Raw genomic sequence first — 16,239 nt, forward strand, 5'->3', positions numbered from 1 at the left:
GCAAGGCACCTAACCCCTCACTGCTGTTGTTGCAGGCAGCTCACTGCGCCGGGATTAGTGTGTGCTTCACCTCACTGTGTATTCACTGTGTGTTGAGTGTGTTTCACTAATTCACGGATTGGGATAAATGCAGAGACCAAATTTCCCTCACGGGATCAAAAGAGTATATATACTTATGATGGAAATAAGTGCTTGCACTTTATCATGTTTTTTCTATCCCTTGGATATGTCTTTATTCCAAGTAAATCAAATCAAATAAAAAAAAAATAGTTCCTGCTCTGTGTGTGTGCCGCTAATTAGCAAATCCAGATGGCTGAGTCACAACACCGTGGCTGTTAGCACTCACGCTAGGTGTGTGTCAGAGGTAAACAGAGTTCAGTACATATCTCACACACGCATGGGCATGGAGGTGATGTGATGCCTCTCTTCTCTTCTCCTTGCAGAGCAGTAACATTGAATGTGTCAGTCATGTGAGCAAAAACTGATAGAATATTTTAAAAAAGAATTCCATTTCAACAAAGATTGTAATAAAGTCCCCTCTTCCAAATTCCAAAACACTGACAGCTCGTATAATGATGTTATATGCAGCAATACTTTAAAATCCCTGGAACTGTTACGGAACGCTTGCCCTAGACTGCCCCAATGTGGAGAAAATTGGCAAGTTCAGCTTGCTATTGCAGTGAAATTCTGCAGTGCCATCGTCTGTCAAGTTGTTGGTTCAGTACTGCCACCTTGTGGCTTGTGTACTCATCCTCTATATCACAGTAGACCAATTCCACTCTTTCTCTCTCTGTATCTGTGGGACTCTCTCTGTGTGTCTGTGTGTCTGTGCGTGTGTGTATCTATGTGAGTGTTATGCCCACACCCCAGTCATAGTTTTTGTAAAACACAGACAAAAGACATTGACTAGTGCAGCAGTCACATGACTTTATCAGAGATGACATCAAATGGTCTCACAAGCAGCACATTCCTAAAAAGTAGTATTGATTAAAAAAGGGCATTTGCAATGTAACATTTAAAAAAAAAATGTTTTCCTGTGTCAGGTTGTTTATTTAATACAGGCAGATATAAACTGCTGACTAACTACGTAAACCGTCATACAACGATCCCCAAAACTGTTTCAGTCTTTTATTTAATAATTGTGCGTTTCAAAAACTTAGAGTATACTTAGAGTACAGACCTGAGCAAACCGCCTTCATTGAGGAACAGAATGCTTTATATAAAGTAGGCTACAGTATGTTAAGGCACGTTCACCTCCCACCTGGTGTGGACCATAGGGAGGGGTTTCCATTCTGATTGGGTTGGTTTAAGGCAATGTGCTAGGGTGGGGCTCTGGAACATAAACTGAGCTGGCTTGTCAAAAGGATCCCTCACCACAACCACTAGTGTCTTACAGTGTTTTTGGAATGATTGTTTTTTTTTTTTAAAAACAACAGATACAATTACAGGATGGTACTGATAAAACAAACAAAAAATAAACAAATATAATATACATCAGGTCATGTGCTGAGTGACTTGTTATGTGTGCGTCTCATATGATGAAGTGGTATTTCTCTGTGAGAGATGGAGTGGTTATTTGCCATAGGCAGGGTGGTTAGGTTTGTCCCTGGTCATGCTCCATACCACATCACATGTGTTCTGGGTGACACTGGAGACAGGTGATGAAGTCTTTCACTGGCTTGCCCTCAAAGCAGATCAGATACACAGACACAAACAGTGGAAACCTACAAGAAACAGACAGTGTAAGTAAGGACACTACAAATGCATATGATCATGCTATAATTTTTGAAAGGACTATCACACACACAATAACACACACACACACACACACTCTCTACAGACAATTTAAGCATGGATATTCTGATTTTAAAAGCACACATGAACTTACGTGCATGTACACACAGACACCGACACACACACACACACATACACTCTACAGACAATTTAAGCCTGGATATTCTGATTTTGAAAGCACACATGAACTTGCGTGCATGTACACACACAAACATACTCACAGGCATGCACGCACACAGACACCGACACACCCACACCCCCACCCCCACACACAACATTAACATAAACATTACACACACTTGCAGCATTAGAGAGAGTTTGAACTGACTTGTCAACAATTTCTTTCTTTTTGAGGATCTGGTACACTTCTGCTGAGGTCTGAGGTCCCTGTAGCTTCTGTCCATTTAACATTTCTGCCTCCAGCTCAGAAATAGACTATACAGAGAGTGAGAGAGAGAGATTTACATTTAATTTACAGATGAGTGTGAGGCAACCTTGCATCATTTCAAATCCAGCAAGCCAAACAGACAGACAGATGGCACTTTGATAATTAGCGGAGTTGGGCTTTTATGGAGGCTTTGCCCAAGGTAACTGACCTTTGATGTTTGAACAAAGGCCTCGGCCACCTTGCGGTTGCGTCCGCCGTAGCAGGTGGTGATGAGGTCGGCGACACCACAGCTCTCCAGGAAGGTGACGGAGGTGACGGGGCCCTTGCAGAAGAGCTTGGCGAAGGCGATCATCTCCATCAGACCCAGGCGGATCACCGCCGACTTGGTGTTGTCTCCGAGGCCCAGGCCGTCACAGAAGCCGGCCCCCACCGCAACTATGTTCTGACAGAGCAGGAGGAACGTTTTACATGACAAGACACGTTTGGACAGGAGAGGGCAAATTTAAGTCACATCTGTCTATGTGTTTGCATCTGTATCTCTCTCTCTCTCTCTCTCTCTATTCTCTATGTGTGTGTTTGTGTGTGTATATCTATACAGTATATGTATTTGTATACTGTATATATATACATAGATGTGTGTGTGTGTGTGTATTTGAATACAGTATGTGTATTTGTGTGTGTGTATAAGTATAAGTATATATACTCTTTTGATCCCGTGAGGGAAATTTGGTCTCTGCATTTAACCCAATCCGTGAATTAGTGAAACACAGCACACAGTGAGGTGAAGCACACACTAATCCCGGCGCAGTGAGCTGCCTGCAACCACAGCGGCGCTCGGGGAGCAGTGAGTGGTTAGGTGCCTTGCTCAAGGGCACTTCAGCTGTGGCCCACTGGTCGGGGCTCGAACCGGCAACCCTCCGGTTACAAGTCCAGAGTGCTAACCAGTGTGTGTGTGTGTGTGTGTGTGTGTGTGTGTGTGTGTGTGTGTGTATTTGAATACAGTATGTGTATTTGTGTGTGTGTGTGTATGAGCATATGTGTATGTCTGTCCATGCATAGCTAGGTGTGGTATAATAGGATCTCTGAAGGCCAGACATGTTTGTACTTGCCAGTGTGTGTGTGTAGGCGTGCCTGTGTGTGTCTGCGTGTCAGTATCTGCATGTGGGTTGATGAAAGATTTGTGTGTGTATGTGTGCTTGTGTGCGTCTAAAATGCTCAATACCTTCAGAGCGCCACAGAGCTCCACTGTATCACTCTCTCTCACCACGGTGATTCGAAAGTTTGGCGTCTGAAGAAGCTCTTTAAAGATATGCCCATTCGCTTCAGTTTTTGCCCCTGGAGAAATGGAGTCACATATATAATAAACAAACTATAAAGAGAGAGGACACTGGTTTAAGGGGACGAGAATATCCCTATGCAGTTCCTAATGATCCATACAAAATGGAATTCAATTCAATTTAATTGTATTCTATTCTATAGAACAGAGGAAAGATCTGGGAACTTTGCAGTTACAATGTGATCACCACCCTTTTTCCAGGGTAAGATAAAGCAGAGCCATTCAATTGAATGTGAAAGATAGGTGTTACACTTAACAGCTTTTAGACTTAACAGGTGTTACACAACTGTTACCCTTACACTGCACACTTAGTTTTAAAAAAAGGGGGTGTGTCCGCCAAAGTGACCTTGCCCTGGTCTGTTCTATTCAATTCTATTCTAATATTCTATTTCATTCCGGTCAGTTCATTTCTATCTCAGTGGAGTTTGAGTCGGCCCCTGATTTGATTTGAGGAGTCCCATACCAATGGTGGTCTCGCAGAACTTCTCGTCAGCCACCTCGTTGGCGATGTTGGCCCCCATCAGCACACTGATGTCCGCCTCCAGCTTCTCACGGATGATGTCCGAGATCAGACGCAGGCCCTCTGGGCCTTCATCTATACCCTGCACACACACACACACACACACACACACACACACACACACACACACACACACACACACACACACACACACACACACACACACACAAATATGCTCACAGAAACAAACACAAAGCATATACGGTGCATTAACTAAGAAACTTGCTATGAGAAACGTATGGCTTATGGCAAATAAGGCGAAGAGCTTGTGTAAATATGTGTGTCTGAGTGCATGAACCCCCCCCCACACACACACACACAGTTGTACATACCTTGATGAGTGAGATCCCGATCATTCCGGGCTTGACATGTGCCTTCATCTGATCACAGAGTTTGCGGATGAACTGATGAGGGAGGACAAACACCAGGATGTCTGCTCCCTTCACTGCGTCCGTTATCTCAGGCACGGCCACCTGATCACAAGGACCACACCACAACTCAGTCCAGTAAACTGCATTAGCGTTATCCAGATGAATACTACAAGTATCTAACCATTCTTCATGTACAACATGACAGATCTATATTATCTGGAAAGCTATGAAGGAGGAATGCAATGAAAATCCTTTGTTTTGTAATATTGGTGTGCGTTCAAGGCATTTTGGTTCTTTGTGTGAGTTTGAGCGTTAAGACACAATTGTTTATTTTTTTTCAGGGCCTTAAAAGGTACAGTCTGAATCTAAAGGTTAAAGGGTTGAAGAAAGAAAGGTCGTTGATATCTGAGCTGAACAGACAATCATTCCCTTTCTTCCTGTGCTCCTGAAGCATGGTGTTGATAAAATTGTGTATGGCTTGGTCCGAGCAACTTTCCATTTACAGAGCCAGTACTATGGACGAGTAACTTGTCTACTAACAAACTTAATTAGCCCATTTCACAAGATGTCGCCCTTGTGTAAACTAACCTCCTCTGGAACAGCAGAGTTCACAGGAAAGACCAATTAAAGGTACTCTAAGCGATGTTGGGTCAACCTCACTTCTGTTGACGTTCAAGCAAAACAGAGAGCTCGCCCCTCCCTCTCCGTCAACCCTGTGCAACTGAAACTCTCCTGAATGTGCATCTTGTTGGTGATTGGCTGGAACAGCTTGTTATGTTTCATGGTCCAGGCTTGACCAGGCTATTTTGTTGCCGTTTTTGGAGCCTGGGCTGTCCACAGAGACAGAGGCTGTATGCGACAAAAACATTATTAGCTTAGAAACCGTGTAACATCGCTTAAAGCACCTTTAAGGTATAATTAACATCAATGAGGCCAGACACCTGGACACTGTGAAATGGGCTTATGGAGTGCACAAAGAGATACATAGATACAGGACAATTACATACATTCATTTAAAAGAAGTCTATTAGATTATAATCGCAGACTTCATATTTAAACTGGGGGGTAAGATGAATGCGCAGAAATATGTGGAAATTTACATTTCATTATGCCTTTATCAATACCTAACAATCTCCTTTTTTGCACAACAAGCATATTCTGCACATACAACTATGTTCTGTTTTCAGGATGAGATTGTTATCCAGAATACGACGTGGGAGGAGCAATAACAAGAGCAAGTACGCTGACACCGCAGGAGCAGAAATGCTACAACCTGGCACGCTGTGCGATAACAGGTTGGAAAAATGACTTGGCCTTTGTGTTCTCCAAGACATTTACAGCATTAAAGCTGCCAAACTCCATCTCACCTCAGCTTTCCCATCGATCCCAATAGTCTACAAGCCTCCAACTGAAAGGTCTGGAGTCAAGGGTTTTCTGTACTGTCTCGAGGCATGTTCCAGGGGTCAGTTTAGGCAATGCACCACAAAAAGAAACAGTGTATTCAGAAGGCACCAGCACTGGAAGAGAGTTGGGCCAGTGCCAACTGGGTTAAAAGCTGATCCAGTTTCTTCAGATGTGATTCTGGACAACACCCATTTCTATTGCCACGGTCCAGACACATTGAGTGGCCAGACAGCAATAAATGCACACATCATATTCAATGAAGTGAAATTTGAGGGAGAGCCATACCAGCAGAAAACCCAACACACTGTAATCCCATTCATGTTGTGGCTGCTACTGGTTCTTAATGCTGAATGAAAGTGCTGTTACTCTCACATCCTTCATACTAAAATCTTAGACCTAAAGTCAGCATATCACACTCTCAATTTGATGACTGAAGATTTAATGATACTGACTTTTACATCACAATTAACACATCTGCTTTACTATATTTAATTTCATTATTATAGTTTATGTGATCAATGTAATATCCTCATATACTATGTATCAAGTCCTTACTGTGTATACATACTAAAATATTCAAATTCAAAGTTGCTTTATTAGCATGACTGTTTGGTTAGAGTGTTCCATGTCATGTCATACTTTTGGGGTCAGATAAATAGGGCTAAAGATTAATTTAAAAGATCATAGTATTACTTCACCAAACATCTGTGACAAAGGTCAAGTTTTACTATGCTATCTATGTGTGTCTTGTTATCTTAAGGATGCTATTAGATAAGATGTAGGCCTATGGCCTAATGCTTTTGTTTGGAAAGTAGGCTAGCCTAGACAGGCACCACAATATTGCAATAACACCCTAATTAAAACAATTTGTCTTAGGCTAACAACATATTTTGACATGTGACATAATGACATATCAAGTCTCATGTCACAATCAGTGTGTCAAGAAAAGGAGAACAATCTCTCTCTGTTTCTCTCTCTTACACACACACACACACACACACACGCCACCTACCACATTTTTGGGAAGTTTATGTCCTGGTAGATATTTGACGTTCTCGTGCTCTGTGTTGATGATTTCAGTGAGTTTTTTTCCATTGATCATTTCTTCAAAAACCCACATATTTACCATGGGATCAAACCTGTTATTCGCCTTAACATTGTGGCCAACAATTTTGGCAATTGCCGATCCCCTGTGGAGATAGAAAACGTAAAGTTAACGAATTCTGTAACCTACAGAGAATAACTGCAATATCAGATAAATGTGTCAGAGACCTACTATGCACCTGTTTTCTTTCGCCCAGCTCTGTAACACTGTTACATCGCCAGGCTCAAGTTCAGCACAGCTTATTAGATTTCTACACTGCAATCACTTGAATAAGCATTTACATATATCTCAAATTGTCCATATCCTGAGGTACACCTATCGTGTGTAATGAAGAAGTTGACACCACTAACCAGTTTCCTGATCCAACGATACACACTTTTTTCCCCGGCATTTTGCGGCAAATTGAAGCGAATAAGAGTAGAGTAGATTCAGTAAAATCGTCTATCAACTCCCGTCTTGTATCGCTCTCGACTTCCTGATTCGCATGTTTCTAATAACCCTGCAATGTTTTGACAAGCTCCTCCTCTTCACCTACGCCTCCAGTCAAAGGGAGCAGCCTACTATACCATCATAGGCTTTCTGTCAGTGTGCACTAATGTTATCATCTGGTATAAGGCAGTGCAAAACAACAAGTTTTTAATTTGTTTCGAACATTTTAATCACTTTAAGGATTAGGCCTACTTTTGGATTATTTAAAGTAGGCTATACCGTAGCCTATCTGGGTAGGTTAAATTTCGTGTCAAGCAAGGGGGAATTTTAGTGCTCACATGCATTAAAATACCCTGGCAAAGAGGACAATACAACACTGCTAATGACAGTCCGGAAGTATAGCCAAGCCATGTCACATGCTGTGTTGTGTGTGTGTGTGTGTGTGTGTGTGTGTGTGTGTGTGTGAGTGTGAGTGTGAGTGTGAGTGAGTGAGTGAGTGTGAGAGTGAGTGTGAGAGTGAGAGTGAGTGAGTGAGTGAGTGAGAGAGAGAGAGAGAGAGAGAGAGATCATGCGTTCATTTACAATGTCTCGTTCTATTATAAAGTTATAGGTTTAGCCTGGCTAGCCTACAGTGATGAAAACAAGAAGGGATGACTGTGAACTTGTGACGATACTTTTTGCATAGAGCCCGACATTTGTGACTCTTTTCTCTGAGTGGTGAAACGTCAACCCATCACCCAGCTGATAGACCAACTATTCACGCATGCGCGAATGTAGATGATAGTCCTGGTGGCGGAGGAGGGATGGCGGATGCGCAGCGCGAGGATGCTGCGGAAACGGACACCCCAAACGCGAACGACGCGCAGGAGAAAACTTCAAACAGCACGGTAACAGAAATCCATATAGAAGGGCACTCATTTAAGAGTGTCAAATCCCTGTCGTCCGAGAATAAGCATAGCCTTCATCACCTTCGTCGCATCCACCACCCAGTGATGAAGATGAAGGCCATGGCAGTAGCAGCACAACCCATCCTAGGCTACATGGACGGCGCAGACGCAGAATGTTATTGTCAAATGTTTTTCAGTCTCCTTGTTCTTACTAAGATCTAATTTATGTGTTTGTGTAACATTCATCTCACGGATAAACAACAGAAACACATTGCGTCTTCGACAGACAATTAGAGTGGTTTGATTAACATTGTAAATTGCAAGTGGTCTCTAAAGCATACATAAATGAGGCTTAGTCTATTCCTATTATTCAAAATGTCATTTTACCATTGACGGCATAAATGATAGAACAAGTGAAAAGGATGTCCTTTGATTTTGCTTGACCAAAGCCCCTAGCCATGTTTGGCAACCAAACAACATGCATCTGTCTTACAGAGTATCATTTAGCCTCTCTCATTAGATGCTCGATTTTACACAGATGGTGGAGGACAGTTCGACTACTTTACTAAAAAGAATGGAGATTACTGTGGCCGAGGCAGAGAAACGGACCGGCAAAAAGGCTGTGAACATGCAAGAGACGTACACAGTTTATCTCATAGAGACTCGGTAAGATAGCTCCAGAGTTTTGCTATTCTATTTCCTGAAATAAATATGTTGACGGGGGCTTAACAGAGAAGACAGAGGGCACTACTTTAATTTACATTAGATTAGAGATTACTGAAATGACTAGTGTACCCTTCAGATTTTACTTGATTGCTATGTGTCACAAACATGTTAGGTATTTAAGCCCTTTTTACACCAAAACGACACTGCTTAAACTAATTCTGTGATACCTAATCCAATGTCACAGGCTTGTGTGTCATATCTTCTTTAATCTCAATGCCCTCTATTTTGCACGTTAGCTGGTGGGAGTCATTTCTTTAATAGCTCTCTCTCTCACTAATGCTACTGCAGGCCCTCCTCCGCAGTTAATGAAGGGCAGAGTGTGGCTCCTGATGCGCTGTGGAGGCGTTACAGTGAGTTTGAGCTGCTCAGGAACTACCTGCTGGTCACCTACCCCTTCATTGTGGTTCCCCCACTGCCTGAGAAGAGGGTGAGTGTGTGTGTGTGTGTATGTGTAACAAAGCCTGGCATGACAATGACACTGATATGTATTTTATAGTTATAACAGAGTCAGTATAACACATGTACAATTACAAGAATTTCAATGACTATATATGACAATATCATAATAACAAACACCCTAAACTGATCAAAACATTTTAGGTTAGACACACTGTAAATCACACTTTTATTGTCTATGATACCTCCACTAGTGAGCAAAATAAAAAAAAGCGTAAAGACTGGTACATACCTGAAACAAGCTGTATGTTCGGTCTGACAGGCAGAGTTCGTGTGGCATAAGCTCTCTGCTGATAACATGGATCCAGACTTTGTGGAGCGCCGGAGAGTTGGCCTGGAGACCTTCCTGTTGAGAGTGGCATCACATCCGGTTATGTCCAATGACAAGATCTTCTACCATTTCCTCATGCAGGTGTGTATTTGTGTGTAATATGAACATATAGAAATGTCTACCGTTTATCCAGCGCTATTTTTCCACAGAAATAAAGTGTTAGCTTAATACTGTCGGATTGTTCTTTTATATGTTATGGTCTGTGATTGTCTCATGATGTTGTGCATAGATTATCCTATAACCATATTTGCTTTCACAATGTTTAATATCCCCATCTTTGTTTTCATTATCATGTATCTTTTTTTGCCATTTCAACTGTACGAACTGTACGTCTTTGGTCCATAAATGCAGTGGTTTTTTTTAGCATTTCTTGATGTAATCAGCTTATTTTGTTCTGAATACATCAAGACAATACAGGTTTTGTACCTGGCCTTGTGTAGTTCCCTACAAACACTGTCCTGACCTCTCTCATTCTTCTAAATTTGACTCTCTGATGTGACCTCTCTCATTCTTCTAACTTTGACTCTCTGATGTGACCTCTCTCATTCTTCTAACTTTGACTGTCTGATGTGACCTCTCTCATTCTTCTAACTTTGACTCTGCTTAGGAGCGCGGATGGAAGGAGGTGGTGTATGACACTGGATTTCAGGCAAAGGTGAATATCATGAAGCAGGAAGACAGCACATACAACCATTACTTTGCCATACACTACTGTTTGGTTTATGGTTTTGTCTAACATAAGGATAAAAAGTCTTTTTACTGTCTAGTTAATAATGACAACAGCTGGAGTAGTAGATTTAACACTTTCTCTGGTGTTTGTGGTGAAATGATGTGTAGCTAAGCCGATTTTGTTTTGGTTTTTGTAGGCGGACTCACGTCTCAGAGCACTGAATGCAACCTTCAGAGTGAAGAATCCTGACAAGTAGGTCCAAGCCATTCATTATATTTCACAACAGCGCAGACAGGACTAGACTAGAAAATGAGTTCACTGAGATTGTGTAAGGGAGTGATTGTACATTAAGCCTGAGTGGTGAAGTCAGACCACTCTTACACCACATGGTCATGAAATTGCTTCTAGGTGAAAGGTTGATTATCCCTCTTGGCCCTTTCACCATCTCAGAGGATAAAAGATGACACGAGGAAAGGACTGGTTATACTCATGCTTCAGTGATTATCTGTTATAGGGTTGCCCATGGCCGTGCTAGTACCAGGGCTGAAAGCAAGGAAAGGGTCTGAAGTTATCAGAAAATTTCACAGCCACTGTTATATAATTGTGTATTTTCAAATTCTAAACAGCCCATGCCTGAATGTTGGAACAGTGCCTGATAACTTTAAGCCCTGTAGTACACTAGGACGAGAATGCTAATCATACTGCATCCTAATTGATGGTCAACCAGATATCAGAGGAAAGATGGATTTGTGCAACCAATTCAAGATGTTGCAAATGCATATGCTGCCTACATATCTCAGCTCATCAGTAATGGCTCGAAATAACATTGTCACACAACTGCTTATATTCATGTTTTATTTCAATGTGATTTTCTGTTTTAAGGTGGGGCAACTTTTTGAGCAATGTTTTTTGGTGGGCTGGGCAACCACATAACCAGTTCCATTTATTCTGATTGGATGATCATGGCGATTTGCCTACTGATGATTAAAGGTCTCCAGAAAATAAATTGTTGCCCAATATCATAATATTAGGCTCAGATTTTATGCCATAGTGGGGTAGTACTTTAGTTTAGTTTTGGTTACACTTTGCTACTATGTGGATTAGTACATTGTTTTGTGATGTTTGTGTTGCAGGCGTTTTATGGAGATGAAACACTACAGTGATGAGCTCCAGGCCATCACCTCCCAACTACTAAGAGCACGTGCCGTAAGTCAACATAAGCTTCTCACTCTCTCGCTCACATGCATACTTATTATCCACAACTCTCAACTACACATATTTCATTATGAGAAAAGCAAGTGAGAACAATCCAACATTCCAGAGTTATTCATCACTCACACAGGCTGTTTTTCTGCTCGTTTTGCAGAGAGTGGCAGATAGATTATATGGAGTCTATAAAGTACATGGGAACTATGGAAGAGTCTTCAGGTATTTTTTGTTAAATGCCCAATAAACTGTTGATGAGTATAATATTACATGTTTAATACTTATTTGTGTCCAGTCAAGTCTGGTCAGTCTTAAAGGATAATTCCGGTGTGATTTTGACCTAAAGTGTGTTGAAACATGATACCGAGTGTGAATGTATGTCTCATAGCTCACCTCGGCTTGTCCCCTGCACTCAGAAATCTGGTGCTAGTTAGCCAATGCTACCAACACAGTGTTTCGTTGTGGTGCCTCGGGCATCGGCCTAGCCATGCAAATAAATCACTTTTACACCATTTACGAGGCTCAAAGTAGCTCCATACTTCATTGGTAGACTTCCGAGGGCCTTGACATTTAAAACGAGACATAGAGAACTTTGAAAAAGCACTGGTAGTTTATTTACAAGAGGATTTATACAGACAGTACCTTAAGGAATTTTACCGTTCGACGCCATCTTGAATTTAGTCACGATAAGTTGAGCGACGAGTACTAACGAACAGGTATGATAAGAGATCAGATTCCAAAAATAATTCAGTGAAAATGCATGGATTCCAGTTGCTATACATGCATTTCCACTGAATTACTAGCGCCAGATTTCTGAGTGCAGAGGACAAGCCGAGGTGAGCTATGAGACATACGTTCACACTCGGTATCATGTTTCAACACACTTTAGGTCAATATCACACCGGAATTCTCCTTTAATTCTGAAACAGAGTAACATTGTGTGTGTCCTACAGTGAGTGGAGTGCCATAGAAAAGGAGATGGGAGACGGACTACAGAGTGCAGGCCACCATATGGATGCGTGAGTGTCTCTATGGCTTCTGTTACTGGCTTGGGAACAGTGAACTGTTCAAAGTTTTGTAACTTTCTCTGCTTTAAAATATTGGTTAGAACTGCGCCTGGAATAAATTAGAGGTTTGTTAAGGAAACCAAATCCTTTCTTTGCAGCTATGCAGCATCAATAGATGATATTTTAGAAGAAGAAGAACACTATGCAGACCAGATCAAAGAGTATCTCTTCTTTGCCGAAGCTTTAAGGTAAGTCGGTCAGCCCTCAGAACTGCTTGAGAAAACAGTTTGATAAAATGAAGAAGCTGACTAACATCGGGTTGTGGTAAAGTATTAATCCAAAAAGAGGCAAAAAGTAACGCACAGGCAAGCCGACCGTACGGCAGAGTAGGCTACAAAGCTTTATTCACAACGCCGGAGACAGTTACAAACACACAAGCATCCTAGGCAAGCATGAGAGCAACAAGTTTGTCGTAGAAAAAGTCTTACCATTATTTATAGGACTAAATTCATAATGGATTACAAAGAAAAGAATAGTGAAAGAGTTGTCATGATAAGAGATAAGCTGTTACTACCTCAGACTCCCTAAGGGAGGTGGACATCAGAGGTCATAGATCAGGAGAAATCAAAAATACTGACATCATCCTTTTAATGTCTACATTTCTTTAAAGTGTAGCCAGCTGGACAACAACAAGCCCACTAATCATTAAACAGCTAACTAATGGAAATTTCCCCACAGGATGAATTCAGTGGCTTTCCTGAGAATTAATTTTGGGCAATAGATGGTGACAACACAACTCTGACCGGTTTATTGGAAATGCCTGATGTGGTTTTTTGAAATCGTTTTTTTTTTTCAAGCATTGTTAAGGAGGTTGCATCATACCACTTGGCATGTGCCACTGCATGTCTGTGTTTGCATCTGGTGACTGTGATGTTGTGTGTGTCTGCAATTTACTTAAAAATGTATACTGTATGTGATTGAATAAACACCTATTGTATGTCTGTATGTGTTGTTCATTTAGAGCTGTCTGTCGCAAGCATGAGCTTTCTCAATATGAGCTGGAGACGACATCTCTGGACCTGACATCAAAGAAACTGCAACGAGAGGAGCTAGCCACTGGGGTGAGAGCCCTTAGTCACTGTCAATCTTTTATAGCACAGTAGGGTGAAAACACACAACACCCATTACTTATTGATATACAACATTGGATGTGAATAAAAATTTGTTTTCAATCCAATTTTGATTTGACAAAATAATAATAATATTAATACATAATTGGGATTTGAAAATTAACAGGGTTAATCAAGTAAACTATACCTGTGAAGTTACATCACCAACCCTGCCCTTGACTCTGGTTGCCCTCTGTCCCTCTGTGCAGATAGTGCGGACGTTCTCGTTTAAAGGCATGACCACGAAGCTGTTTGGCCAGGAGACGGCGGACCAGAGGGAGGCCCGGCTCAAGCTCCTGGAGGAGCAGATCGACGAGGGCGAGGAGACCGTCCGTGAGAAGACCGCAGAGTGCGAGTAGGTCATCACATCAACACAGAACATATGGATGTTAACACACACACACACACACACACCACAATCATAAATAGTCATGTAAATCATCCAAACAAGAACATGCTTGAGAGTGTAGTTGAAATCCACAGATAATACTGAAACACTGAAGTGTCAAACTTTACCAGCAGTTGTCTCTATCAGCAAGCTACACTGGAGCAAAGCACCTCACATTCCAAACTATTTCTTTTTATGTTGTGTTCCTGTGTGTGTGTAGAGAACACGTGCACAGTGGATGGGAGGACATGCGACGCTTCAAGGAGCAGAAGGACCGTGACTTGAGGGAAGCCTTCATCAACTACGCCTACATGCAAATGAGCATGTGTAAGAAGGTGGGCAGATACAGTATGTAGAGCATTTATAAGAGACAACAGTATCGTAACTCCCCCTATTTCCACCGGTCCCGTATTTCCACCGTCTTGCGTGTATGTGTCACTTAATATCCATTTCTATACAAACCAAGACAGCGGACTCCTATAGAAACGCAACCACACACAACATAGGTGCATCTAAATTAGCTATGTACCAAAAATGACATTTTACCGTGACTCGAGGAGCTGTAAACAGTGTTGTAAGGCTGCGTGTACACAACCGCTTGGAGCTCCAGTGGAATTTTAATTTCACGACGAGAATTCTCGGTCTAACCGTCCATGTGCCGTTGAAACGGTGTAAATAGGCGACCCATCAGGCCAGCACTATAACTCCGAGCGTGGTAAACAAAATCGGATATTTCAGGCAGTAAATGCTCCCGTTAAGAACCAAACCAGATTTTGTTCAAATCTACACAACTATGGCTACTGAAAAATGTAAGGTTCATTTAGTAAATGTTATTTTGAAGTGTTAAAAAACATCGTTGTTTTAGAATTTCTGAACAAAAGTGGTGATAATTGGGGGTGTTACGATAAGTTACTATACTATTTTAAGACAATGCTACGCAACAGTTTGCCACATTGTGGGGTATTTTTTTAAAGGTCAACTGGTTTTTCCATCTTTAAATTCAGTTTGTTGATATAGGGTTAAGTAAAGGACAGATAAACACAAGCCAGCTGGTTTTTATCAGTGGCAACTGCACTGTCCATGTATGGTCGGTCATGTTTGGCTGGATGTATTTTTTTTTACTGAAATGTCCATAATTGTTTTGCAAAGCAATGCAGCAAATAAATGTACTTATGCTTTATTATATCTATTTACCATTATCCATATAGGTGGGTTCATAGTGGTTTCTTACATTGGAAATACATTTTACTATCTTCCAGGGCATACAGATGTGGAGCAATGCCAAAGAGTGCTTCAGTAAGATGTGACATCGTCATACCACACATCAATAGCACAATAGCCATGGCGCACAGGACCGCTGTCGTGAGTGGTCGCACAGGATGGAACCCGTCGTCATGGAGGCACAAGATGGATACAGGCAGGATTGCTGTGGCGGCACACGCCAGAACTAGTTACTCAGATTGCACACGGACATGGTGGCTCACCTGTGTGGGGTTGCTTTTAATCAAGAGCCACTTTGGATATGTATTTAATGTGTTGATTTTTTTTTTATGTGACTAAAGCTCATTGTTGTTTTGTTGTAACACACACACACACACCCTCAATCCTCAGGAGAGTATTTCAAGTAAGTGGCTTAGTGACAAACCTGAATAAGGTAGCTCCTAAAGCCAACACAAAATAGCTCTATGGTTTACCATTTACTCTGGGTTAAAGTACCCAGGTTTGTCACCAAACTTCGTCGTTGGAATACCCTCCCACCCCGACCCACCAACTGTTTGGTTTCATATTCTGAAGACTTCCTCTGCAATATTTAGCCCCTATGCAGGTCAAATATATATGTTTTAGAGGATTTTACATAAAGATGATGCATTATAAATAACAACCAGACAAATCAGAATAAATAAACATACCCAAAGTGGTTCAAACTATTTCTGTTATTTGATCCAACTAACCCCTGTGCGTGTGTGCATACCAAGTAGTGCTTTATTGTCACCTTAGCAACATACATACAGCATATTACAAAGACGAAATGTCGCTCCTCATCTACCACAG

At 41.6% G+C, this 16,239-nt stretch overlaps 2 protein-coding genes across 2 annotated transcripts; one reads left to right on the forward strand and one right to left on the reverse strand.

Annotated features, from left to right (window-relative positions):
* Positions 1–907: 907 nt before the first annotated feature.
* On the reverse strand, positions 908–7,411 carry LOC121697520 (glycerol-3-phosphate dehydrogenase 1-like protein). The gene is made up of 8 exons (XM_042079062.1): positions 7,269–7,411; positions 6,826–7,003; positions 4,371–4,511; positions 3,982–4,120; positions 3,405–3,517; positions 2,391–2,624; positions 2,123–2,229; positions 908–1,724 (listed from the first exon to the last, which is right to left on the reverse strand). The coding sequence occupies exons 1-8, from the start codon at positions 7,307–7,309 to the stop codon at positions 1,628–1,630; spliced, it is 1,050 nt and encodes a 349-aa protein (XP_041934996.1). The 5' UTR covers positions 7,310–7,411; the 3' UTR covers positions 908–1,627.
* A 692-nt stretch (positions 7,412–8,103) lies between these two features.
* On the forward strand, positions 8,104–16,107 carry LOC121697058 (sorting nexin-4-like). The gene is made up of 14 exons (XM_042078328.1): positions 8,104–8,234; positions 8,773–8,900; positions 9,249–9,387; positions 9,679–9,828; positions 10,355–10,402; positions 10,614–10,669; positions 11,551–11,623; positions 11,784–11,845; positions 12,577–12,642; positions 12,789–12,878; positions 13,652–13,751; positions 14,009–14,154; positions 14,408–14,522; positions 15,447–16,107. Exons 1-14 carry the CDS (start codon positions 8,151–8,153, stop codon positions 15,492–15,494), a joined length of 1,305 nt encoding a protein of 434 aa, XP_041934262.1. The 5' UTR covers positions 8,104–8,150; the 3' UTR covers positions 15,495–16,107.
* The last annotated feature ends 132 nt before the right edge of the window (positions 16,108–16,239 follow it).

The sequence above is a fragment of the Alosa sapidissima genome, chromosome 22, assembly GCF_018492685.1.
Source record: "Alosa sapidissima isolate fAloSap1 chromosome 22, fAloSap1.pri, whole genome shotgun sequence".
Taxonomy (NCBI): Eukaryota; Metazoa; Chordata; class Actinopteri; order Clupeiformes; family Clupeidae; genus Alosa; species Alosa sapidissima.

Bases quoted from the DNA above. Each gene is read 5' to 3' on its own strand.
- LOC121697520 (XM_042079062.1), bottom strand. From the start codon at position 7,309: ATGCCGGGGAAAAAAGTGTGTATCGTTGGATCAGGAAACTG. The intron at 7,004-7,268 runs GTTAGTGGTGTC...CTATCTCCACAG, and splicing joins ATCGTTGGATCAGGAAACTG to GGGATCGGCAATTGCCAAAA. The intron at 4,121-4,370 runs GTATGTACAACT...GTGTGTGTGCAG, and splicing joins TCGGGATCTCACTCATCAAG to GGTATAGATGAAGGCCCAGA.
- LOC121697058 (XM_042078328.1), top strand. From the start codon at position 8,151: ATGGCGGATGCGCAGCGCGAGGATGCTGCGGAAACGGACACCCCAAAC. The intron at 9,388-9,678 runs GTGAGTGTGTGT...TCGGTCTGACAG, and splicing joins CCCCACTGCCTGAGAAGAGG to GCAGAGTTCGTGTGGCATAA. The intron at 12,643-12,788 runs GTGAGTGTCTCT...CTTTCTTTGCAG, and splicing joins GCAGGCCACCATATGGATGC to CTATGCAGCATCAATAGATG.